A 27,838-nucleotide genomic window follows, 5' to 3' on the forward strand; every position below is an offset into this window, starting at 1 on the left:
GATCCCAACAATGTATTAAGATTTCAAGATTTCAAGATTTCAAATTTATTTTGTCACATACACCTTTCGGTGTAGTGAAATTCTTTTTGAAATTCTTTTTGCCATGCAGCACATAAAAAAAGAATACAACATAACAGTAATAGATAGTTTCAGATAGATACATCAAAACATCCCCCCACAATGGTTCCCATTGTGGGGAAAGGCACAAAGTCCAGTCCCATCCCCATGTCCACCCATAGTCGGGCCTCCTTACTCGAGACGCGCAGCTCCGCCGCCGATGCGATGTATTATATTATATGGCAAAATTTTAATATTAATGTCTCTGTTATTGTCCATCATCCTATTTACTTTATTAATTGCTCTGTCAACCTGCCCCACCTGGTGGCCGATTACGGACAAGGGACACCAGAATTAACGGTAAAATTGCAACAGAAATATCTCCAGACCAAATTCGTGATGTATATGACCAACTGTAGAAGTAAAACTTGGATAAATCCACCGTAGAGCTGTGAATGTTGCTCAATAAATAATTACAGTACTGATACTACATATTAAGAGCATTGATTTGCCGTTAAAATGATTTCTGTAATAACGTGTCAACGGTAGCAGTGACAATTGTACATTGCGGTTTTAATGTTTCACTTGTTCACAATTTAATTAATCCATCATTATAGATTAAAACAAATAATAACATTGAGAATTAAAACACATTTGACTGCATTCCATTATCAAACATTGTCAATGTTCGCTCTGAAGACATTTCCAACGCAGTAGGGTCAGGGGGGGGGGGGTGTGGGTGAATCAGTACGGGATGGATAGATGGGGGGGGGGGGTAAGAAGGCAATCGGTGCAGAATGGATGGATTGAGGCAGGAGAATTAGTGTGTGTTGGTTGAGTAGGTAAAATTGTGAGGGGAGAGTGCGGGGGATGTCAGTGGGGGAGTACGGGATAGATGGGGGTAATCAGTACAGGATGGATGGGGGGGATCAGTGCAGGATGAATGGGTGGGTCAGTACAGGATGAATGGGGGTGGGTCAGTACAGTGTGGATCGGGGATCTGTGCAGGATGAATGGGAGATCCGTGCAGGATGAATGGAGGCGACAGTGCAGGATGGATGGGAAGAGGTTCAGTACAGGATGAATTGGGGGACTAGTGTAGGATGGATGGATGGATGGGGTGGCAGGAGAACCAATGCGAGGTGGATAGGGAGATCAGTGCAGGATGAATAGATGGGGGAGGGGTGGTAGATGGGGAGGGGAGCACAGGGGATGGCAGTGAGGACTGAATAGATGGGGAATTGGGATCAGTGTGGGGTGGAGAGGATGGGTCCCAAGATAAGGGGGGGGGGGTGCAAGAGAGAGAGAGAGGAAGGGGCAGACGAGGAGGTGAGGAGGAAGGAAGGTCAGCGCTCCTCGGACAACACCGGCATCATCGCCCCGCAGCCCGTCCCTGCCCACCACCAAAAGGGGGGGCAGTTGGGACCTCCTCCTCAGGAAGGTGCGGGGCCGAGCGGTGCAGGTGCTTCAGACGGCGGTAGGGGACCTCCCCCTTCTTTCCCTCCTCCCAGCCTCGGCATGCAGGAGGGTATGAGGGCGGGCAGGGTGCAGAAGGATGTGGAGCCGCCATCGCCACTGTTGCTGCTGTGCGGGACCCGTCATTCACTTGGACAAAGGCGATGGTGGGGGGCGAGGGACTGTCGGGGCGGGTGCGAGGGCCCGGCGGGTGGGGGAAGCGTTGGCCCGTGACGAGGGCCCGGCGAGGGGTGTTAAAGGCGAGGAGGGGGGAGGAGGGGGGGGGCGTAGACCCGGCCGGAGCAGCGCCTGTTGTCGGGTCACGGCCGCTGCCAGGACCGGGTTCAGTCAGTCGTTCCCGCTTCCCGCCCGGAGAAACGGGATCTCCTTTTTTACCCCAAATCATCCCGCGGGTCGGATTGGACCTTTCGCGGGCAGTTTAACACCCCCGATATAAAACAAACAGATTCCCCCTCCCCGCAACACAACGCAATATTTCACGGTCCTACTCACCCAAACTAGGCCCGGAGCATCGAAGCGATGCATTGAAAATGGCGGCGATCTCATCCCGCCCACTGCGCACGCGCGGAGAGACGGCGTCATTTTGCGTCGCTTCTGCGTCGTTTGTCACCAGCTTCCCCCCACTGCGCAGGCGCGGATGGTCGCAAATATTTTTTTCAAAGGTCACGCCGGAACCAGAATTTCCTGAATTTTGTGGTGGGATGGGATGGGATGGGATGGGGGTGGGATGGGGGTGGGAGGGTGCGGTCGCACCCAATGCACCCCCCCCCTTCGGACGGCCTTTACATTGGGGACCTGGGGTGGAGAGTGCTGCACAGAGCGGTGGCATGTAATTTACTTTTGAGTCGGCTCACGGGCTCGTCCGCCGCATGTATTTTCTGCGGTGAGGAGGAGACCGTGTTCCATGTGTACATGAGAGGTTACTGCCCCTGTACCAATATCTGAAGGGGTTGTTCCTCAAGTTCTGGGTGCATTTTAGTCCCACGATTCTAGTGTTTGGACATAGGGCACGGAGTGACGAGAGCCGATCGGGAGGGGGGGGGGGGATTTCCCTGTCGGTTTGCTCCTGGGCCTGGCCAAGATGGCCATTCGTGGGTCCAGGCAGCGGGCGGTCAATGGTCAGGTTAGAGTCGGCTGCCTGTCCCTCTTTAAGGGCCTACGTCCGTGCACATGTGTCCCTGGAGAGGGAACACGCGGTGTCCACGGGGACTTTGGAGGCGTGGGCGCTGATCACCGCGTGTGGTTGAGAGTATTGTAAACAATGAATGCACTGTTGTACTATAATGATTATTTGTTATAGTGTAATTTCTGATTATGTTTTGATATGTTGTATCATACGATTGTCGAATAAAGGTTTTTGAAAAGGAAAAAAAAGAGAGATTGGAAGTAAAAAAGAAACAGGGAGAGAGAACAGGACTGTGTGTGGATGTGTGTATAGAGAGTTACATGCAATGATGTAGAGAGAGTCACATATGTAGAGAGTCACAAAAATAGGGTCCATGAGTCTGAGAGAGCAGCCGATGCATAGAGACTGAGATAGAGATTCTAATTAAAACAAAATGAAAAAGCAAACAAGTCAGAATGTTGGTACGGAAGAGGTCAGTGCAATGTGTTTCTTCCCTGTATGTATCCTATGTCACATGCAGAACATGCTGCCTATTACCCTATCACAGGCGGGTCTGAGGAGAAGTCAGTTCCTGATCTTTTCACTCTTATTATAAATCTCGCAGCGCTGAAACATCACTTCAAGATGTTTTCTTTGAGGAGGATCCCCTTCCTACTCTGTGCATCCCTCATGGGCATCTGTGTAGGTAAGTACAGATATTAATGATCAACTCTGGTTATCGATGAGTGTGAGGCTTGTGCAGGTTTTCAGTGCATATAAAGGCCATTCAACCCATTGTGGTAATTTCCTGGCTTTATGCTATCCCAAATGCTGTCACACTGTCATAAAGGTGGGACAAACTGGTCTCTCATTCCATCCCTCTGTCATTCACAGCCCCTCTTCCATTCTGCTGATGTTATATTTCTGTGCCTCTTTCTCCAGTTCTGTCACTTTCTGTTGGTTCCTGACATCTCTACAAACCTCTCTCTGTAGTTAACATTGTATTGCCAGTTGTGCCTTGCTATCTCTCTCCCTCCCTCTCTCCCTCTCTTCCTTCAACAACCTCCCCCTCTACCCATTCCACTACTCTAGCTTTACATCCCCAGTCCAGCTCTATTTTTCGCTTCACATACTTCTTGTTCAGCAAAGTGTTCTGAGCCTGCACCACTTCCTGCCACCATTTGATGCAATGTTTGACCAAACACCCCTCCCTATCAGAACCAGCCCATTGCACCCAGACAGAAGCTTCTGACTTCTACAGGGCTCTTGGCATTCAGACTATCAGCTCTGATGGATAACAGTAATGAACTCCAACTCCAAGTGAACTGTCTAATAACAGAATGTTCCTCACACCAGGTAGTTTCGTAGCACTGGGATGAAGGGCCTGATTTAAGATTCATGGGATCCACAGTGATTTGGACATTCAGATTCAGAACTGGCTCACTCATAGAAGGCAGAAGGTTGTGGGGGAAGAGTGTTATTCTGGCTGGAGGTCTGTGTCCAATGGAGTTCCAAAAGGATCTGTGTTGGATCGCTATTGGGTGTTTAATATTATATATATTTATATTGGTGGAGTTGCAGACAGTGAGGAAGGTGTCAAAGATTACAGCAGAATATAGATCAACTACAGAAATGGGCAGAGAAATGGCATGTGGTTTGATCTAAATAAGCAAGTATGAGGCGTTACATTTAGGGAGGACCAATGTCAGGGAAAAGTATATTGTTAATTGCAAGGCCCTTAACAGTATTGATGTATTGAGGGATTTTGGGGTCCAAATCCACAACTCCCTGAAAGTGGCAACACAAGTCGATCAAGTGTAAAGAAGATCTATGGCCGTAAGGTCATGTGATAGTAGAATAAGGCCATTCGGCCCATCAAGTCTATTCCGTCATTCAATCATGGCTGATCTATCTCTCCCTGCTAACCTCATTCTGCTACCTTTACCCCCATAACCTCTGACACCTCTGGTATGGAGATATAAGGAACTGCAAATGCTGGTTTACAAAAAAAAAGAAACAATGATACAAAGTGTTCACGAGTTCAAGAGAGTTTATTGTCATGTGTCCCTGATAGGACAATGAAATTCTTGCTTTGCTTTAGCACACCACAACATAGTAGGCACGAGTACAGAACAGATCAGTGTGTCCATATACTATTGTATACATATATACACACATGAATAAATAAACTGAATAGGTGCAAATAAACAGATTATGGGCTATTAATGTTCAAAGTTTTGTCCGAGCCAAGTTTAATAGCCTGATGGCTGTGGGGAAGTAGCTATTCCTGAACCTGGTCGTTGCAGTCTTCAGGCTCCTGTACCTTCTACCTGAAGGTAGTGAGGAGATGAGTGTATGGCCCGGATGGTGTGGGTCCTTGATGATGCTGCCAGTCTTTTTGAGGCAGCGACTATGATAGATCCCCTCATTGGACAGGAGGTCAGAGCCGATGATGGACTGGGCAGTGTTTACTACTTTTTGCAGTCTTTTCCGCTCCAGGGCGCTCAAGTTTCCGAACCAAGCCACGATGCAACCAGTCAGCATGCTCTCTACTGTGCACCTCTAGAAGTTAGAGAGAGTCCTCCTTGACAAACCGACTCTCAGTAATCTTCTCAGGAAGTAGAGGCGCTGATGTGCTTTCTTTATGATTGCGTCAGTGTTCTCAGAGATATGCATGCCCAGGAATTTGAAGCTCTTGACCCTCTCCACCATCGACCCGGTGACATAAACGGGACTGTGGGTCCCCTTCCAAAGTCCACAATCAGTTCCTTGGTTTTGCTGGTGTTGTGGGCCAGGTTATTGTGCTGGCACCATTTGGTCAGTCGGTCGATCTCACTTCTGTACTCTGACTTGTCCCTATCAGTGATACGTCCCACAACAATGGTGTCGTCAGCAAACTTGATGATGGAGTTCGCACTATGATCGGCAACGCAGTCATGAGTATAGAGTGAGTACAGCAGGGGGCTAAGCACGCAGCCTTGGGGTGCTCCCGTGCTGATTGTTTTCGAGGCCGACACATTTCCACCAATACGAACTGACTGTGGTCTGTGAATGAGGAAGTCGAGGATCCAATTGCAGAGGGATGCACAGAGACCCAGTTATGCAAGTTTGGTAACCTGCTTGGAGGGGATGATTGTATTAAATGCCGAGCTGTAATCAATGAATAACAGCCTGACATATGAGTTTTTGTTGGTCAAGTGGTCCAGAGCGGAGTGGAGAGCCACCGTTGATCTGTTGTGGCGGTAAGCGAACTGCAGAGGGTCCAGGTTTTTGTCAAGGTAGGAGTTGATTTGCGCCATGATCAACCTCTCAAAGCACTTCATCACCACAGACGTTAATGCCACTGGTCGATAGTCATTGAGGCACGTCACCTTGCTCTTCTTGGGCACCGGTATAATTGATGCCCTTTTAAAGCAGGTGGGAACTTCAGACCTCAGAAGTGAGAGGTTGAAAATGTCCGTAAAAACTACAGCCAGATGGTCCGCACAGGTTTTTAGAACATGACCGGGTTCAGGTCCAGGCACTTTTCGAGGGTTCACCCCTCTGAAGGATTTTCTGACCTCGGCCTCTGTGACTGTGATTGAAATACCATCCCAGCGAATGGGGGCTCGAGAAGGCACACCAGTGTTCTCCCTATCAAAGCGTGCGTAAAACGCATTGAGCTCGTCAGGGAGTGATGTTTCGCTGACATTCGAGCTGCCTCCTAATCTCGCCTTGTAGGAGGTGATTGCATTCAAGCCCCGCCACAGCTGCCGAACATCTGTCATCCTTCAGTTTGGAGCAGAAGTCGCTTTTGGCCTTTTTGATGGCCTTACCAAGGTTGTATCTGGACTTCTTGTAGATCATTGTATCATCAGACATGAATGCCCGGTGTCTGTTCTTCAGAAGAGTGCGGTTCTCATAGTTCATCCAAGGCTTCTGATTGGGAAACACTTTTTGTTCGGATGCAGTCCTCCACACATTTCTTTATGAAGTCTGTAATGACTTCATAAAGAAATGTTGCCGAGTCCCTAAACATTGCCCAGTCTATAGACTCCCCCCCCCCCGACCAGCTCTGTGCTCACCTCGGGGGGGGGGGGGGGGGTCAGAGGAAAATCTACAGGACTATGTGAATCCGTGTTCAACCAATGAAGGCAAATATTCCGTATAGCTTCACCACCATATCCACCTATGCTGCTACCTGTAGAGATCCTTGGACTAGTATATCAAGATCCCTCTGTGTTTCAACACTCCTTATGACCCTTACCATTCTTAATATGTTCTAATTCTATAACTCTTCCCAAAATATCTAATTTAGCACCTATTAGGAACAAATTCCACCTGTAATCGCTCTGCCCATCTTAACAACTGAACAGTATATTCTGGAGTCTATGACTATGCTCCAATCAAAGACACCACAGATTTTTTTTTGTGTCATCTGCAAACTTACGAATTAAACATTTTTATTGTACACAGGGAGTATGAATCCCAACAACAATCCCTGCAGTACACGACTGGTCACAGGGTTCCAATAACAAAACCAACCCTCTACCAATATCTTCTGCATCCAATCACCCAGATAATTTTGCATTCCGATTTGCCAATTTTCCCTGGATCGTGTGCTCTCACCTTTTGATCGTTTCTTGTGTAGTATTCAGTCACCCACCTGTCCTTACTTCCTCCTTCAGGGATCTGTGTAAGTGCACTCCAGGGGTCTGTTCCTTGTGCCCACCATATCACTCACACCCTCCCATTTACCCCGTTCCTCCACCATGTTCACTCTCTCCAAACTCACCCCATCCCCCTTCTTTTTCAGACCAGGTCCCATTTGTCGTGTCTGTACCCCCTGACCCATCCATCGATATCTGGCTGCAGGCAGTAACTTCCTTCCTCAGCCCCGGGTGCAGAGAGTGTTCACTCTGTTCCCCCCGTGGGCTCACTATGTGATGTAGGAACTGTGGGCCGGGTCTCTAACAGAGCCGAGAGCCAGACGATGGGCCGCATGGCCTGCACCTGTGCTCTGTGATTCTCCCAGCTCCGATTCCTCCTCCAGTCACTGAGCTCTCCTGCTGACTGCCTCTCTTGTCTCCTCAGCTGGGACTGGGGCCGCCGCCGGCACCGTGACCGGAGCTCGGGGACACTCGGTCTCCTTACCTGCTGGGATCACAGCTGCACCGAATGTTGGCAGCGTTGAGTGGAGCCGGACATCACCCAGAACCATGATAGCGACGTACTCGGATGAGACTATTGATTACAAGACCACCAATTACAAGGGACGGGTAACTCTTCACCGCGGGAACTTCAGTCTGAAAATCCGTGATCTACGGAGAGAGGACGCTGGTGATTACGAGATGCTTGTTGTTACACGTTCAGGAGGTAAAACTTCGGCGAGAGTCCGACTGGAGGTGTACGGTGAGTGAGACTGCCGCGGACGTCCCGGCTTTCACCGGCTCCTGAACCGCTCTAATTAATGGGCGAGGGCAGATCCTGTGCGTTCCCCAGTTTACTGAACCCCACTGACTGCCAGTGTGCATAGTGGGCGTCACAGTCCCAGTGTAGTGGGACTGGAGCAGTGCCAGGCTGGGGGACAGGACCACCACATCCCTTATCATTGGGACAGGGGCCGTGGTGAAGCATCGAACCGTCAACGTCAGACTCCCTGGTGAATTTTCTGGAATGACAAGCACAGCACCCACACTGATGGAGGGATGGATTGGTTAGGGATTGGACAGAGGGAGTGCTTGGGGTGGTGGTGGGAGTGCTTAGAATGGCAGAAGGATGATGTTAGGATGGGGGAGGAAGTGCTTAGGCTGGCAGAGGGTGGGAGTATTTAGGGAAGTGGGTAGGGATCTGATTAAACAGCTGCTTCAGTTGCGGTAATAACAACTTATCGAGTGATGTTGGAGCTGCACTCACCCAGGTATTTGAAGAGTATTCCCTTACACTCCTGACATGTCCTGTAAATGGGGAAAGGTCACAGTGTCAGGATACGGGATACCCAGCCTCAAACTTTCTCCAATAGCCACAGAGTATGTGTAATTAGTATTGTTGAGTTGCTGTTCCGTTGTTTTGACGATGTGGGACTTGCTGCTGGGAGAATCATTGAGTCTCAAGCACTGGGCTGTCTCCTGCTGACACTTCCATCACGTGGTTGCAAACTTCCCACTTAGCAGCCCGTGCCTGAATATTCTCTGGGTCCTGCTGCATGCAGTTGAGTTGACAATGGAACTGAACATTGTGCCATCATCAGTCAAACGTTGCGATGCCAGGAAGGTCATTGATGAAGCAACTGGTTGAGCCCAGGATACTGCCCTGAGGAACACCTGCAGTGATGACCTGTGGCTGGGTTGACTGACCTCCAATGACCACAACCATCTTCCTCCGTGTGAGGTGTGACTCCACGTCAGAGTGTTAACCCTGGATTTTCGTTGACTTTAGTTTTACAAGGGGTCCCTAATGTCAGACTCAGTCAAACAATGCGTTGATGTTGAGGACAGTCAGCCTCGCCTTATCTCTGCAACTCAGCTTTTCGTTCCAGTCTTAGACCAAAGCCGTGATGAGATCTTCAGCTTCAGTGAGCAGGTTATTGGTGAGTAAGTGCTGCATATAAAAAGTGTCAACAATAGCTTCTCTCACTTTGCTGATGATCAAGAGTAGACCAATTGGAAGGTGATCAGCTGATTGGATTCATCCTGTTTTTGAACAGCAAACATGAGGGGAATTTTCCACATTGTTACTGGATGCCAATGTTGCAAAAACAACTTGGCCAGACGTGCCACTACTTCAGGAGTACAGGTCTTCAGTACTATAGCAGGGATGTTGCTTGGAGCGGGATATGTATAGGGGCTCTCTGCTGTTTCCTGGATAGACTGGATGTGGAGAAGATGTTTCCATTAATGATTGAGTCCAGGACCCAAGGCCATAGCCTCAGAATAAAAGTACATACTTTAGAAAGGAAATGATGAGGAATAAATTTTGTCAGAAGGTGATGAATCTGTCACAGGAGGCTTTGGAGGCCAAGTCAATGGATATTTTTAAGGTGGAGATTGATATATTCTTGATTAGTACAGGTGTCAGGGGTTATGGGGAGAAGGCAGGAGAATGAGTTTGAGGGAAAGATAGATCAACTGTGATTAGATGGCGCCTTAGACTTGATGGGCCAAATGGGCTAATTCTGCTCCTATAACTTATAAACATGATCTTACATTGAGTCAACTAAATTGTCTGATCACTGGTTTCTGTGACGGTAGGCTCTCAGAAGATCAGAGATCATCCACTTCAGCACTCTGACTGAACACGGTTGTAAATGATCAGCCTTGTCTCCAGCACTCACATGCTGGGTCACATCATCGCTGAGGATGGGGATGCTATTTTGGCTGCTGCATTCGATGAGCTATTGAATTGTCCACCACTATTCATGTCCAGATGTAGTAGGACCAGAGCTTTGACCTGAGCCATAGGGTGTGAAGTCCCTCAGCTCTTTTTTTGCGGCTTTTGTTGCTGATGAGCTCACAATTCGTCCTCTGTCGCAGCTTCACCAGGCTGGCACCTCATTGTGTTTATCTTCACCTGGTGCTGCTTCTTCATGTCCTCTGCGCTCCTCAGTGAACCAGGGCTGACCCCCTCGGTGACAGGAATGGGGGCGTGAACTATGAGGTTACAGACCACGTGGTGGACAGTTCTGTTGCTGTCCACAGGACCGCATGGACCCCAGTTGTCAGCTGCATGATCTCTTCTGAGCCTCTCCCACTGAGCTCAATTGTAGGTGCCACACAATATGATGGGGATGAGCCTTCGGTGTGAAGACCAGACTTGTCTCCACAAGGACTGTACAGTGGGAAGTCTCATCATTGGTGTTAGGGACAGGTGCTCCTGCTGGTAGCCTGGGGATGGCCAGGTCAGGCCAGATTATTCCTGGTCGCAGTCCACCATGGCCTGCCTGTCCGTCAGGAGTCGGCGGCCCAGTCTGTGGAGGTGCTACCAACCCACTCCCATGTTGGACATTGAAATCCCCACCTAGAGGACATTCTGGCCTTTGCTGGTCTCGGGACACTTTTTAAGTGTGGTCCAACATGGGGTAGAGCTATTTCATCTGCTGAGGATGGGGGTCAGTGATCAGGAGATTTCCCTGCCCTTTCTACCAATGTATCTGCTTTCAGTGAAGTTGACTCTGCAGCCCCAGATCTCTGCTCTGTCACTTGTGACATTTTCCTCATTCTGACTCCTTGGTTACCCTCTCGGAATGTGTCCCATCACAAGACTGGGAATAACTTGCTACTTACACCCCCGATTTGTGAACTGTTTCAGTCTCTTTGGGGGAGAGGGTGTGTGACCCAGGATCTGCAGGGTGCTGGATTCACTCTGGAACACGGCATGCTATCCCAGTCTGGGTCTGTGCCCATCACAGTCCCAGGGCTAACACTGTTGGACCAGGTTCAGGACCGGTCTGGGCTGGTTCACACTCAGGTGCATAAGGGACACAGGGACCATTTGTAGAAGCGAAGAAAACCCTGCATCTGGATAAAATCCCCAGGTTCAATCATCCATGATTGAATCCCTCCCTTCACCACCTCCAGTTTAAATTCCATTTGGAATATTTTGGAGGACCAAGAAACCAAGAACCAAGAAGATAGCGACAGAGAGACCCACATAACAGAGGCGATGGTGGTGCTGGCTGAGAGATGGTGAATACTTGTTTCGTGAACAGAACCTGACTGTAGAAGGTGCAAATAGGAGATGAATTACAGAAGAGAGAAAAAATTCCATGCTGGAACGGTAGAATTCCAGACTTTTATTCAACATCATGCTGAACAGATCTGCAAGCTTGGGTGTGTCCAAAATACATAAAGTGAAATTGCAAATGGAATCTATGCGAAATATGTTAGGCCTCAAGGCGGCTGCGGGCCGGCAGGCCGTTGCCGCACGGAATTTTTGGACAGTGTCAGTTTTTCGGAGGCCGGGATGTCGGGACCAGCTCCGCACAACTCCATGCGGCTCCGGCGATCGAAGTGGGACCGGCCCCGCGAGGCCGTACGGCTCAAGCAATCACGTTAGGTCGCGCTTGCCGCATGCAGTTGCATGCTTGTATGACAGCCCCTTTAGGCATTTGATGGAGATGTTCCATTGTGTGCAGTTTAAGTCCCCTAATTTGAGGAAGGACATTCTTGCTATTGAGGGAGTGCAGCATAGGTTTCCAAGTTAATTCCCGGCATGGCGGGACTGTCATATGCTGAGAGAATGGAGCAGCTGGGCTTGTACACTCTGGAGTTTAGAAGGATGAATGGGCTTCTCATTGAAACATATAAGATTGTTAAGGGCTTGGACATACGAGAGGCAGGAAACATGTTCCCGATGTTGGGGGAGTCCAGGGGTCAGAGTTTGAGAATAAGGAGTAGGCCATTTAGAACAGAGACGAGGAAACATTTTTTCTCACAGAGAGTGGTGAGTGTGTGGAATTCGCTGCCTCAGAGGGCGGTGGAGGCAGGTTCTCTGGATGCTTTCAAGAGGGAGTTAGATAGGGCTCAAAGATAGCGGAGTCAGGGGATATGGGGAGAAGGCAGGAACGGGGTACTGATTGGGGATGATCAGCCATGATCACATTGAATGGCGGTGCTAGCTCGAAGGGCCAAATGGCCTATTCCTGCACCTATTGTCTATTGTCTAAAAGTTATTGAAGAAAATAAAAGCTTGTAGTGCAGCAGGATTTGTGTTGGAATGAACAGAAGACTGGCAGGATAACAGGACAGAGTAGGAATAAATGGACAACATATAATATTACCATAGAGCTTGTTCTGGAGACTCCACTAGTATATGAATTTTAACATGACTCGTGTAAAAGGCCCGAAACATAGGAAAGTAAGTTATGATGTGGACATAAGGTAATTATTAAAGGACTAGACTAAGTGGGACCAGTTGGGTCTCAGCATCATACTGGTCACCCAACGCAATATTCCACCACTCCACCAATTCTAATATTGCTGGCCAGTTGGGGGGGGGGGGGGGGAGGGCTTTCTGTTGCGCTAGAATGGGTGTGGGCCGAAGGGTCTGGTTTCCAGAGGGCTAGTATGGACATTATAGGCTGAATGGATTATTGGGCTGGCGCTCAGTCACTGAGGTCTGGCAGTACAGTCACTGAGACCTGGCAGGCTGGCAGCTGAGAAACTGCTAGAAATTGTGCCCAAAACAGGTGACAGACTCTGTGAGAGAGAGAAGGTGGAGAGGGTGGACTGAATGAATTATTGGGCTGGCAGTTCAGTGAGTCTTGGCTGGATGGCTGGCAGTTCACTTACTCAGGGCTGGTGGGCTGGCAGTTCAGTCACTTACAGCTGGTGGGCTGGCAGTTCACTTACTCAGGGCTGGCAGGCTGGCAGTGCAGTCACTCACGGTTGGTGGCTGGCAGTTCAGTCACTTACAGCTGGTGGGCTGGCAGTTCACTTCCTCACGGCTGGTGGGCTGGCAGTGCAGTCACTCACGGCTGCTGGGCTGGCAGTTTAGTCACACAGCTGGTGGGCTGGCAGTTCACTTACTCACGGCTGGTGGGCTGGCAGTGCAGTTACTCACGGCTGGTGTGGTGGCAGTTCATTCAGTCACCCCTCCTCCCTTCATCCCCTCACTCTGCTCCTTGCCATTCCCCTCCCCCCAACGCATTCAGTCCATCTCCCCACAACCTCCCTCCATGCACTCTTAGCGGCTCTCCCACAGAGCAGCCATTCCTGCCTATTAGGCTCCCATTGTGATGAAGCACACGCAGGCATGAAAAGTGGAAAAAGGATTTATTAAAGTTTAAAATGTGAATGACTCTTAAAATATAAGAACAATTTAAATGTTAAAGATGAGAATTATTAAGTTCTTTCTTGTTGTGTCTCTTGTTGTGTTCTGCTGCTCACTGCCTCTTGATGGCTATTTGCTGTTGATAAAAAAAAAGAGACAATTTTAAAATAGAGAGATTGTGCGATTGTAATTTATTGTAATTCTCAATCCTCTGGTCTCACTGAAAAATTTGTGCAAAACATTTTTTTGAGGCGGCGCTGTCGGGTGCAGTGGGGGCTGGCAAACGTCCTGCAGCCGAGGGAGGGAGACGGCTTCAGGTGGGGGCTCTCGTCGGCTGTTGAGGGAGGGGGTATCCTGCAGCTGGAGATGGGGCGGCTTCAGGAGGGGGAGCATCCTATAGCCAGGCGGAGGGCAGCGTCTTGAGGTGGGGATCGCAGGGGGGGGGGGGGGGGGTGCGGTGAGCAACCCACTCATGGCCTCTGGACTCACTGCCTTGGGACTAACTCATGGTCTCTGCACTGACTCACTGACTCACTCATGGCCTCTGGACTGACAGACTGAATCACGGCTTGTGGACTGACTGACTCATGACCAACTTCTGGAGCCACGTCCGACTTTTGTAAACTGAAAACTGTAACATCCACATTGAGAAACAGCTTCTTCCTGACAGCCATCAGGCTATTTAACATAACGAATAAGCCTTGAACTGCGAACGACTATATTATTTGTACTATTTGTTATTTGTTGATCACACACACCCTCCACCTCACACAGACACTCACACACACACAGACTCACACACACACACACAGACTCACACACACACACAGACACAGACTCTCTCACACACACACACACACACACACACACACACACTACTAAAACGCCAAGTAACTTCAGAACGTGGTAAAACATCCAGTGTGTAAACTGAATGATTCAAACGTTTAAAGTCTCCTGTAGAGGCTGCTGCTTCTGAAGCAAAAACGTGCTTTAAATAACGTCCAACAAACACACACACCATAGAGCAGCCAGCTCTCTTGAATTATTCAACAACATCTTCACTATGCCTTCTGCATAGTCCTGGTTTAATTAAATGTTTATTCACGCTTTATCCATCCGAAAACTGTTGCAACAATTTTAAAAACCAAGACAGGCATTTTGGTGACCACTTTACAACCAACCCATTTTCTGAACACAAACTTTTGAAAAGGCAAGGCAAAGAATTTGGCAGCCACTTTACAATCAATCCATTTTCTGAACACTTTTTAAAAGGCAAGGCCAACAATTTGGCAACCATTTTACAACCACATCGAGGGGACTCTCCGTCGAGTTAGTCACAGCTCAGAGAGCCGTGACCCTCTCGCTTCCTCCATCTTGCAGAGATTGAGTGAGGCATGACACTTCCGGGTTTTATAGTCCCTCCCCCCTGCCGTTAGTGGGGGCAGCAGAGAGAATGGTGACATTTTTTAAAACATTAATAACTCTGATTTTTCATCGATGAGAAAAATCCTCCAGTCCAGAGGAGGACTCTGAGCGAGGTGGCCAAAATTAACGGCCGTAAATGGTGGCGTTCTCTCGGAAATCACGAAACAGAAAGTCAAAAGTGGTCAAGATCTTGGATTTAGTAATATACTAGACCAAGTGCAGACCCGTTGGGTCTGTTTCCCCAACGGCGTTTGCGTGGGGGGGGGGGGGGGGTGAGAAAAGGGGAGGGAGGGGAGAGGAGGAGGAGGAAACTGGATAGATTTGGGAAAGAAAGGAGAGCGGGGTAGGGGGTGAGAGATGGTGAGAGAGATGTGGGGGAGGGGGATGGGGGAGATGGGGAGGAGGGAGGAGGGAGGGAGGGGGAGAGGGGTGGGGAAAGAGTGGGGAGGGAGAGTGGAGGGGAAGGGGAGAGAAGTGGCAGAGTGGGGAGGGAGGAGGAGAGGGGTAGGGGGAGTGATGGAAGAGGGATAGGGGGAAGGGGGTGGGGGGGAGAGGGAAGGGGGTGGGGTAGAGAGGGAAGGGGGGTGGGGGAGAGAGGGATGGGAGAGGGAGAGGGGTGATGAGGGAGAGGGGAGGAGAGAAGGGGAGAGAAGTGGAAGAGTGGGGAGGGAGGGAGGGGTAGAGGGGTAGCGGGAGTGGTGGAAGAGAGACGGGGGAGTGGTGGAAGAGGGACAGAGGGGAAGGGGTGGGGGAGAGAGGGGAAGGGAGGGGAAGAGAGAGGGGTGGGGGGAGGGAGGGAGAACCTGCGTTCTCTCCATACCCCCTGATCCCTTTAGTCACAAGGGCCACATCTAACTCCCTCTTAAATATAGCCAATGAACTGGCCTCAACTACCTTCTGTGGCAGAGAGTTCCAGAGACTCACCACTATCTGTGTGAAAAATGTTTTCCTCATCTCAGTACTAAAGGATTTCCCCTATATCCTTAAACTGTGACCCGCTTGTCCTGGACTTCCCCAACATCGGGAACAATCTTCCTGCATCAGACAAATGCAATTCAGGACTTTTCTCTTCACAAGCAAAGTCAGAATGACAGTTAGTCAAGAATTCGCATAATCGCTGAGAGTTCAGATGCTGTGCGCGCCTCCTGCACCAAAGGGGGGGTCGTGTGTCGTCACACACAAAGATCTTGTAGCGGAGAGCTCCGCTATAAGGTCTTTGGTCACACACTAAGCACGCGCCTCCACAAACAGATGAGCGTCTTCTTGAATGGAGAGCGCGTGGCCGCCTCCACAAACAGTCACACACACTGAGGACCCGCCCCCACAAAAAATATTTTGTGAGGAAGGGGAGGAGGAGGGTGGAGAGGGAGAGGGGGAGGGGGGGGGGAGAAGAGGGGGAGGAGAGGATGGGGGAGAGAGGTGGGGGGGGAGGGGTTGGAGCGGGCGTGCATGAGTCGAGAGAAGAGAAAAGGGCAGAGAGAGAGAGAGGCTGGTACAACAACAAAAAAGCTGGATAAACTCAGCGGGTGCAGCAGCATCTATGGACCGAAGGAAAAGGGCAACGTTTTTGGCCGAAACCCTTCTTCTGGGTGTCGGCCAAAAACGTTGACCATTCAATTCGCTCCATAGATGCTGCCGCACCCGCTGAGTTTATCCAGCTTCTTTTATGTCTACCTTCGATTTTCCAGCATCTGTAGTTCCTTCTTAAAGACAGAGACTGCACGGTAAGGGAATGAGGAGGGAGAGGGAGGAAGAGTGTGGAGGGAGGGGAAGAGTGGGATGGGAGGGGGAGAGGGGTGGGGGGAGAGAGGGGAAAGAGTGTGGGGGCGGGAGGTAAGTGGAAGAGTGGGGAGGGAGGGAGGGAGAGGGAGAGGGGTAGCAGGAGTGGTGGAAGAGGGACAGGGGGAGTGGTGGAAGAGGGACAGAGGGGAAGGGGTGGGGGAGAGAAGGGAAGGGAGGGGGAGACGGGTGGTGGAGGGAGAAGGGTGGGGTAAGGGGAGAGAAGTGGGAGAGGGAGGGGTAGGGGGAGTGGTGGAAAAGGGACAGAGGGGAAAGGGGCGGGGGAGAGAGGGAAGGGGGTGGGGTAGAGAGGGAAGGGGTGGGGGAGAGAGGGATGGACGAGGGTTGAGGAGAGGGAGAGGGAGAGGAGAGAAGGGGGAGAGAAGTGGAAGAGTGGGGAGGGAGGGAGGGGTAGCGGGATTGGTGGAAGAGGGACGGGGGAGTGGTGGAAGAGGGACAGAGGGGTAGGGGAAGGGGTGGGACAGGGAGGGGAAGAGAGGGGTGAGGGAGGGAGAAGGGTGCGTAAGGGGAGAGAAGTGGTAGAGTGGGGAGGGAGGGGTAGAGGGACTGGTGGAAGAGGGACAGAGGGGTAGGAGAAGGGGGCGGGGTAGAGAGGGAAGGGGGTGGGGTAGAGAGGGAAGGGGGGTGGGGGAGAGAGGGATGGGTGGGAGAGGGAGAGGGGTGTGGAGAGGGAAACATAGAAACATAGAAATTAAGTGCAGGAGTAGGCTATTTGTCCCTTCGAGCCTGCACCATCATTCAATATGATCATGGCTGATCATCCAACTCAGTATCATGTACCTGCCTTCTCTCCATACCCCCTGATCCCTTTAGCCACAGGGGCCACATCTAACTCCCTCTTAAATACAGCCAATGAACAGGCCTCAACTACCTTCTGTGCCAGTGAATTCCAGAGATTCACCACTCTCTGTGTGAAAAATGTTTTACTCATCTCGGTCCTAAAAGATTTACCCCTTATCCTTAAACTGTGACCCCTTGTTCTGGACTTCCCCAACATCGGGAACAATCTTCCTGCATCTAGCCTGTCCAACCACTTAAGAATTTTGTAAGTTTCTATAAGATACCCCCTCAATCTTCTAAAATCTAGCGAGTACAAACCGAGTCTGGGGCTGATTATATGGGTGAGATGCCAGTTTTTTAAAAAATATTTGGTGGGGGGGGGGGGGGGAGATTTGATTAAAAATGTGTACATAAACGCGACGAAATGTAATCAGGAGTTTCTATAAGATCCCCCCCCAATCTTCTAAAATCTAGCGAGTACAAGCCGAGTCTATCCGGTCTTTATTCATATGAAAGTCCTGACATCCCAGGAATCAGTCTGGTGAACCTTCTCTGTACTCCCTCTATGGCAACAATGTATTTGAGCATTGGGCATTGTGACATCACACGATGGAACGTTCACCAGGGGCTGGGGCTCCTGCAAAGGCATATGTAAATGGATCCATTCCGATTGGACATCTGTAAGCATTGGGCATTGTGACATCACACGATGGAACGTTCACCAGGGGCTGGGGCTGGTGCTGCTTCTATGGGTGAGAAGCCAGTTTATTTTTGAAATATTGGGGGGGGGGGGGGGGGGGGGGGGGGAGAAGGATTTGATTAAAAACGTGTACTTAAACACGACGAAATGTAATGAGGAGCGGATACTTAGAAAGAAAAGTGAAATCTCTACCGAAATGGAAAAGATGTCAAAGATGTCGGCGATTCTGCGTCTGGTTTTGGAGTTGCAGTGAATCAAAGGAAGAAAGGCGGCCAGCAGCCGTCCATGTAAATGGATCCATCCCGATTGGACATCTGCGAGCATTGGGCATTGTGACATCACACGATGGGAACGAATCAAAAGGCAGAAAGGCAGCCGGACGGATAGCACGAGAGTTTTATATATTAACTAGACCAAGTACAGACCCGTTGGGTCTGTTTCCACAACGGCGTTTGCGGGGGGGCGTGTGAGAAGATGGGAGGGGAGGGAGGGGAGAGGAGGAGGAGGAAACGGGATAGATTTGGGAGGGAAAGGAGAGCGGGGTAGGGGGTGAGAGATGGGGAGAGAGATGTGGGGGATGGGGGAAGAGGGGGAGGAGGGAGGGAGGGAGGAGAGGGTGGGGGAGAGAGGGGAAAGAGTGGGGAGGGAGAGTGGAGGGGAAGGGGGAGAGAAGTGGAAGAGTGGGGAGGGAGGAGGAAAGGGGTAGGGGAGTGATGGAAGAGGGATAGGGGAAGGGTAGAGAGGGAAGGGGGGTGGGGGAGAGAGAGATGGGAGAGGGAGAGGGGTGAGGAGAGGGAGAGGGGGAGGAGAGGGAGAGGGGGAGGGGAGAAGGGGGAGAGCAGGGGAAGAGTGGGGAGGGAGGGGGTAGAGAGGGGTAGCGGGGGTGGTGGAAGAGAGCCGGGGGAGTGGTGGAAGAGGGACAGAGGGGTGGGGGAGAGGAGAAGGGAGGGGAAGAGAGGGGTGGGGGTGGGAGAGGCGCGGGGTAAGGGGATAGAAGTGGAAGAGTGGGGAGGGAGGGGTAGGGGGAGTGGTGAAAGAGGGACAGAGGGGTAGGGTGAAGGGGGTGGTGGTAGAGAGGGAAGGGGGGTGGGGGAGAGAGGGATAGGTGGGAGAGGGAGAGGGGTGAGGAGAGGGAAACATAGAAGCATAGAAATTAAGTGCAGGAGTAGGCCCTTCGACCCTTCGAGCCTGCACCACCATTCAATATGATCATGGCTGATCATCCAACTCAGTATCCTATACCTGCCTTCTCTCCATACCCCCTGATCCCTTTAGCCACAAGGGCCACATCTAACTCCCTCTTAAATATAGCCAATGAACTGGCCTCAACTACCTTCTGTGGCAGAGAGTTCCAGAGACTCACCACTATCTGTGTGAAAAATGTTTTCCTCATCTCAGTACTAAAGGATTTCCTCTTTATCCTTAAACTGTGACCCGCTTGTCCTGGACTTCCCCAACATCGGGAACAATCTTCCTGCATCAGACAAATGCAATTCAGGACTTTTCTCTTCACAAGCAAAGTCAGAATGACGGTTAGTCAAGAATTCGAATAATCGCTGAGCGTTCAGATGCTGCGCCCGCCTCCTGCACCAAAGGGAGGGTCGTGTGTCGTCACACACAAAGATCTTGTAGCAGAGAGCTCCGCTATAAGATCTTTGGTCACACACTAAGCACGCGCCTCCACAAACAGATGAGCGTCTTCTTGAATGGAGAGCGCGTGGCCGCCTCCACAAACAGTCACACACGCTGAGGAACCGCCCCCACAAAAAATATTTTGTGAGGAAGGGGAGGAGGAGGGTGGAGAGGGAGAGGGGGAGGGGGGGGAGTGGGGGTGGAGAAGAGGGGGAGGAGTGGATGGGGGAGAGAGGTGAAGGGGGGGGAGGGGTTGGAGCGGGCGTGCATGAGTCGAGAGAAGAGAAAAGGGCAGAGAGAGAGAGGCTGGTACAACAACAAAAAAACTGGATAAACTTAGCGGGTGCAGCAGCATCTATGGACCGAAGGAAAAGGGCAACGTTTTTGGCCGAAACCCTTCTTCCGGGTTTCGGCCCAAAACGTTGACCTTTCCCTTCAATCCATAGAATCTGCCGCACCCGCTGAGTTTATCCAGCTTTTTTTATGTCTACCTTCGATTTTCCAGCACCTGTAGTTCCTTCTTAAAGACAGAGACTGTGCACGGTAAGGGAATGAGGAGGGAGAGGGGGAAGAATGTGGAGGGAGGGGGAGAGTGGGATGAGAGGGGGAGAGGGGTGGGGGGAGAGAGGGGAAAAAGTGTGGGGGGGGGGAGGGGGCGAGAGAAGTCGAAGAATGGGGAGGGAGGGAGGGAGGGGGAGAGGGGTAGCAGGAGTGGTGGAAGAGGGACAGGGGGAGTGGTGGAAGAGGGACAGAGGGGTAGGGGAAGGGGTGGGGGACAGAGGGGAAGGGAGGGGGAGACAGGGGTGGAGGAGGGAGAGGGGTGGGGTAAGGGGAGAGAAGTGGAAGAGGGAGGGGTAGGGGGAGTGGTGGAAGAGGGACAGAGGGGAAGGGGGCGGGGGAGAGAAGGAAGGGGGTGGGGTAGAGAGGGAAGGGGGTGGGGGAGAGACGGATGGGAGAGGGGTGAGGAGAGGGAGAGGGGGAGGAGAGAAGTGGAAGAGTGGGGAGTGAGGGAGGGGTCGAGGGGTAGCGGGAGTGGTGGAAGTGGGATGGGGGGAGTGGTGGAAGAGGGACAGAGGGGTAGGGGAAGGGGTGGGACAGGGAGGGGAAGAGAGAGGTGTGGGGGAGGGAGAGGGGTGGGGTAAGGGGAGAGAAGTGGAAGAGTGGGGAGGGAGGGTTAGAGGGACTGGTGGAAGAGGGACAGAGGGATATCACCATTCAATATGATCATGGGGAAAAAGTGTGGGGGGGGGAGGGGGCGAGAGAAGTCGAAGAGTGAGGAGGGAGGGAGGGAGGGGGAGAGGGGTAGCAGGAGTGGTGGAATATTGGGGGGGGGGGAAGGATTTGATTAAAAACGTGTACTTAAACACGACGAAATGTAATGAGGAGTTGATACTTAGAAAGAAAAGTGAAATCTCTACCGAAATGGAAAAGATGTCGGCGATTCTTCGTCTGGTTTCGGAGTTACAGTGAATCAAAGGAAGAAATGCAGCCGGAAGCCGTACATGTAAATGGTTCCATTCCGATTGGACATCTGCGAGCATTGGGCATTGTGATTGGACATCTGCGAGCATTGGGCATTGTGACATCACACGATGGAAACAAATCAAAAGGAAGAAAGGCAGCCGGACGGACGGCAGGCAACAGGCACACAGTTTTATATATTAGATAGATGGATGGATGGATGGATGGATGGATGGATGGATGGATGGATGGATGGATGGATGGATGGATGGATGGATGGATGGATGGATGGATGGATGGATGGATGGATGGATGGATGGATGGATGGATGGATGGATGGATGGATGGATGGATGGATGGATGGATGGATGGATGGATGGATGGATGGATAGATAATAAGGCAAGATAAGATTGAGAGGGGATCTTATAGAAACTTACAAAATTCTTAAGGGGTTGGACAGGCTAGATGCAGGAAGATTGCTCCCGATGTTGGGGAAGTCCAGGACAAGGGGTCACAGCTTAAGGATAAGGGGGAATTCCTTTAAAACCGAGATGAGAAGAACTTTTTTCACACAGAGAGTGGTGAATCTCTGGAACTCCCTGCCACAGAGGGTAGTCGAGGCCAGTTCATTGGCTATATTTAAGAGGGAGTTAGATGTGGCCCTTGTGGCTAAGGGGATCAGAGGGTATGGAGAGAAGGCAGGTACGGGATACTGAGTTGGATGATCAGCCATGATCATATTGAATGGCGGTGCAGGCTCGAAGGGCCGAATGGCCTACTCCTGCACCTAATTTCTATGTTTCTATGTTTCTATAAGTGAGTGGGCAAGGATCTAACAAATGTAGAATAATGTGGGTAACATGTTCAGACTGAAGAAGGGTTTCGACCCGAAACGTTGCCTATTTCCTTCACTCCATAGATGCTGCGTCACCCACAAAGTTTCTCCAGCATTTTTGTCTACCCTCTATTTTCCAGCATCTGCAGTTCCTTCTTAAACATACATATAACTACAATCAAGCTATACACAAGCAAAAAGAAAAATACCAGAATGCAGAATATATTTTTGCAGCATTGTAATGTTTCAAAGAAAAAGTCCAATGTTGGCAACGTGGTAGATTAGAGGATCTGGATTATGCCTGGCTATGGGTGGACCATTCAGTAGTTTGACTCAGCTGTTCCTGAGTTGGAGTCCTGAGCCTGGTAGTGTGTGGTTTTAAATGTTTGTATAGTCTGCCCAATGGGACCAGTACTTGATCCTTTGCTTTCTAGCTTTGGAAATTTATGCCCTTGCCCAGAGGCTTTAATACTGTGAGAATATCTGCCCCACCACCTTCTTAGGGAGTGTGTTTCAGATTTTGTCTGCCCTCCAGGCGAAACAAATCTTCCACAGATCCTCTATAACCTCTCACTGTTATCCTTAAATATATATCTTCTATTAGAAAAATCTATTCATACTATCTCCCCTATCTAGGTCCCTCATAATGTGGTGCATCAATAACAGCACTCCTCCACTCTCAGCCACCTCCACTCTAAAGAAAACAAACCCAACCAATCCAGTCTCCCCTCATAACTGAAACACTCAATCCCAGACAACATTTTGATGAATCTCCTCTGCATTGCTCCAGTGAAATAGAAACATAGAAAATAGGTGCAGGAGTAGGCCATTCGGCCCTTCGAGCCTGCACCGCCATTTAATATGATCATGGCTGATCATCTAACTCACACCCTTTCTCTAGTGTGATGGCCAGAATTGTACACAATATATTCCAGCTGTGGCTTAATCAATGTATCATAACATTGATCCCTGGAGGGTCTCGTACGACAGAGGGACTGAGTACAAGTACATAGTTCCCTGAAAATAACATCACAGGTTGACAGGGTGGTGAAGAAGGCTTTTGACATGCTGCCGTTTATCAGTATAGGCATTCAATATAGAAGTAGGAATGTTATGTTGCAGTTGTACAAAACTGTGATGAAGCCACACTTGGAGTATTGAGTTCAATTTTGGTCAACATGAAATAGGAGATATGCCATTAAGTTGGAAAGCGTACAGAACGATGTACAAGGATGTTGACATGACGGTGAGAGGTTGAGCAGGCTAGGACTTTATTCCTTGGAGAGTAGAAGGCTGAGTGATCTTACAGGGGTGTATAAAATCACGTGTAGCATAGATAGGGTGAACATTGCCTTTTCTCCAGGGCTTTAAAATCAAGAACTAGAAGTCATAACTTTAAAGGTACACAAAATTGCTGGGGAAACTCAGCGGGTGCAGCAGCATCTATGGAGCGAAGGAAATAGGTGACGTTTCGGGCCGAAACCCTTCTTCAGACTCGGAAACTCAACGGGTGCAGCAACATCTATGGAGCGAAGGAAATAGGCGACGTTTCGGGCCGAAACCCTTCTTCAGTCATAACTTTAATGTGCGAGGGGAAAGATTTAGTGGAAAAGTTTGGGGCAATGTTTTCCACACAGAAGGTGGTACATAAATGGAATGTGCAACCTGATGAAGTGGTTGCAGCAGGTACCATAACAAAATTTAAAAGACAATAAAGTCTATCTTCTATCCTTATCTCACACCTTTTGTCTTTCCATCACTGGATTTTGCCCAACTTTCTGCCTATCAACCCCTCCCCCTTTCCTGTTTCTACCTATCATTTGCCGGCCTTTGCCCTGCACTTATCCAGCATTCATTCCTTCCCCACCCCCCCCCACTCACCACAATCAGTCCGAAGAAGGGTTCTGACCCGAAACATTACCTATCTACGTCCTCCAGAGATGCCGCCTGACCCACTGAGTTATTCCAGCAAATTGTATGTTCCAGCAAATTGTAGCTCACCTTGGATTCCACGTGGGGATGGAGGGGAATGTTTTGAGGGGTGAATAGAGGGTGGACTGAGAGTACCAAAACTATATTAATGGAGGACTTCATCAAAACCCATGTGGATAGATGGATCCCATCAATTCTCTGTCAGTGGGAGAGCTAGAATGGAAATTTAATCATTAAATTTTGACTCCTCTGTTGTTTTAGGGCGAAGGAGATTAACATGGAATAAAATTATTATTATTATTTGCAGCTTGTGTAGCTGTTTTCATCATTTTTCTGGTCTGCTTCATCGTAAGGTGAAGAACAGTAGGAGGTCAAAATGCTCTAGTCACTGGAGGCAAGTATCTGATACCCAACCCATGAGCCAGAGTGGTCGCAGTCCCAGGAAAGACTGCACATGGTGCTAGATGGGAGATGATGAATTGGGCCGAGCGTGACCAATGAGATAAGGGGCTGGAAAGCGGTGCTTATTTATTTATTTATTTATTGCCAGTGCTAGTGTCGAGTTATTGGCTTAAAACACTATTATTCTGAAATGGAGGGCTAGGAAAATTACTGAAGGGTTGTTTAGAGACTACAGTGCGTTGTGACAGCATGTGTAAGAAAGGCCTATGACAGTGTCAAAAATATTATACACCTTGCAGGGTTATCACTTCATTTTCTTCCTCTGTTAGCCGGGTAATCTTGGCAGCTTTTTAAGTTGCCAAATGACAGTTTAGGTAGTCATTTAAGGCGGCTTGCATGACGCGTGCGATAATGTGCTCGGACGAAGTGCGTAGTTACCAGTCGGAATTATGCTCAATGAAGCATTCACATATTATTTCTGCGTCAAATAAAGTCACAAACTAAACATATTCACCAATCAAGACATGATTTATACCACAATGACATGCAGCAAAATTATAATACAGATTCAGATTCAATTTTAATTGTCATTGTCAGTGTACAGTACAGAGACAACGAAATGCATTTAGCATCTCCCTGGAAGAGCGACATAGCAAATGATTTAAATAAATAATAATAAGTGATAATAAGTGTCCGGGGGGTGGGGGGGTGATTGGCAGTCACCGAGGTACGTTGTTGAGTAGAGTGACAGCCGCCGGGAAGAAGCTGTTCCTGGACCTGCTGGTTCGGCAACGGAGAGACCTGTAGCGCCTCCCGGATGGTAGGAGGGTAAACAGTCCATGGTTGGGGTGAGAGCAGTCCTTGGCGATGCTGAGCGCCCTCCGCAGATAACCCTTGCTTTGGACAGACTCAATGGAGGGGAGCGAGGAACCGGTGATGCGTTGGGCAATTTTCACCACCCTCTGCAATGCCTTCCGGTCGGAGACAGAGCAGTTGCCATACCATACTGTGATGCAGTTGGTAAGGATGCTCTCGATGGTGCAGCGGTAGAAGTTCACCAGGATCTGAGGAGACAGATGGACCTTCTTCAGTCTCCTCAGGAAGAAGAGACGCTGGTGAGCCTTCTTGATCAGAGTTGAGGTATTGTGGGTCCAAGAGAGGTCATCAGAGATGTTGACTCCCAGGAACCTGAAGCTAGAAACACGTTCCACCTCCGTCCCGTTAATGTGGATGGGGGTGTGCGTGCCGCCCCTGGACTTCCTGAAGTCTACAATGAGCTCCTTGAGATACAGTATCTCAACTCCTTTTACACATTGCAATGAATGCAATTTCTATTATTTCTTGCCACTTCCAAACAAAAATGTTGTTGGATTATTCAGCGTATGATCAACCTCGGTGAGACCAAGCGCAGTCTTGGCGATCGCTTCGCACAACACCTCCACTCAGTTCGCAATAACCAACCTGATCTCCCGGTGGCTCAACACTTCAACTCCCCTTCCCATTCCAAATCCGTCCTTTCTGTCCTGGGCCTCCTCCATGGCCAGAGTGAGGCCCATCGTATATTGAAGGAGCAGCACCTCATATTTGCTTGGGTAGTTTACTCCCCAGCGGTATGAACATTGACTTCTCTAATTTCAGGTAGTCCTTGCTTTCTCCCTCCTTCCCCTCCCATTCCCAGCTCTCCCACAGCCTACTATCTCCGCCACTTCCTTTCTTTTTCGTGCACCCCCACCCACCCACCCCGACATCAATCTGAAGAAGGGTCTCGACGTGAAACATCGTCACTTCCTTCGCTCCATAGATGCTGCCTTACCCGCTGATTTTCTCCAGCAACTCCCTGGTCAATTTGTCCCTTCCCACCCAATCCACCCCCTCTCCTGGCACTTTCCCTGGCAACCGCAGGAAATGCTACACTTGTCGGTTTACCTCCCCCCTTGACTCCATTCAAGGACCCAAGCAGTCTTTCCAGGTGCGGGAGAGGTTCACCTGCACCTCCTCCAACCTCATCTATTGCATCCACTGCTCTAGGTGGCAGCTGCTCTACATCGGCGAGACCAAGCGTATCTTCAGTTTAAACCAGCATCTGCAGTTCCTTCCTACACACACGATAACACGATACTATAAGATTGAACTTTATTAATCCCAGGAGGGAAACTGTGTGTGTGTGTATATATATTATACACACGCGCACACGCACACGCAAACACAGACATCTTATCTTATATATTACTAAAAGTCTGATCTTGACCGCTTTTGGCTTGCTGTGCTGTGATTTCCGAGAGAACACCGCCACCTATGGCTGTCATTTTTGGCCACCTCGCTCAGAGCCCCCCTCCGCCTTCCGGGACCGGAGGGATTTTCCCATCGATGAAAAATCAGAGAGATATCAATGTGTTTTAATAAAATGCTATTCTCTCTGCTGCCCCTGCTGGTGGGAGGGGGGAGGGACTATAAAACCCGGAAGTGGTGTGCGCCACTCAGTCTCTGCAAGATGGACGAAGCCAGAGGGTCATGTCTCTCTGATCTCTGAATAACACTGAACATATGTCTACTCAACTGTGAGTCCCCTTAATGTGCTTTGAAAATGAAAATATGTGTTGTGTGCCTTCCTGTCCGCTACAGTGCAACTGCTGTACCACACCGTGAAGCAGGTGGTCAGGTTGCTTTCGATGGTACAGCGTTAAAAGTTGGTCAAGATCTGGGGGGACAGGTGAGCTTTCTTGAGCCTCCTCAGGAAGCAAAGGCGCTGCTGCGCCTTTTTGATCAGCTTGGAGGTGTTGAGGGACCAGGACAGATCCTCCGAGATGTGTACCCCGAGGAATTTGTAGTTGGAGACGCGCTCCACCTCAGTCCCGTTTATATGGATGGGTTTATATCTGCCCCCTCTGATCTTCCTGAAGTCGACAATAATTTCCTTTGTCTTCTTGGAGTTGAGGACGAGGTTATTGTTGGCACACCAGGTTGTCAGGTGCTGGACCTCCTCCCTGTAGGCTGACTCGTCGTTGTCACTGATCAGTCCTACCACCGTGGTGTCGTCGGCAAATTTAATGATGGCGTTGGATCCATTCTTAGGGATGCAGTCATGGGTGAAGAGGGAGTAGAGGAGAGGGCTGAGCACACAGCCCTGTGGCACGCCGGTGAGGTGGTGAGGTTGTTGACCCTAACAGACTGTGGTCTGTTGGTGAGGAAATCCAGTGTCCAGTTGCAGAGGGAGGTGGTGATGCCAAGCCCGCTGAGTTTGGTGATCAAGCTGGTGGGAATGACAGTGTTAAAGGCAGAGCTGAAATCAATGAACAGCAACCTGATGTAGGAGTTATTGTTGTCCAGGTGGGTCAGGGCAGAGTTTAGGGCCGCAGATATGGCGTCCTCTGTAGACCTGTTGGTCCGGTAGGCAAACTGATGGGGGTCCAGTGTGGGGGGGAGGCTGGCTTTGAGGTGAGCCAAGATCAGCCGCTCAAAGCACTTTGCAATGACAGGGGTGAG

The 27,838-nt window shown here is 50.0% G+C and overlaps 1 protein-coding gene across 1 annotated transcript in view; it reads left to right on the plus strand.

Annotated features, from left to right (window-relative positions):
* Positions 1-3,213: 3,213 nt before the first annotated feature.
* The window catches only part of LOC116986867 (SLAM family member 5-like), a 361,696-nt gene continuing 337,071 nt past the window's right edge, over positions 3,214-27,838 (plus strand). Inside the window, exons 1-2 of the mRNA XM_033042630.1 lie at positions 3,214-3,344; positions 7,712-8,029. Coding sequence (XP_032898521.1) covers positions 3,284-3,344; positions 7,712-8,029 — 379 coding nt within the window. The 5' untranslated portion in view covers positions 3,214-3,283. The remainder of the gene's footprint in view (positions 3,345-7,711; positions 8,030-27,838) is intronic.

The sequence above is a fragment of the Amblyraja radiata genome, chromosome 24, assembly GCF_010909765.2.
Source record: "Amblyraja radiata isolate CabotCenter1 chromosome 24, sAmbRad1.1.pri, whole genome shotgun sequence".
Taxonomy (NCBI): domain Eukaryota; kingdom Metazoa; phylum Chordata; class Chondrichthyes; order Rajiformes; family Rajidae; genus Amblyraja; species Amblyraja radiata.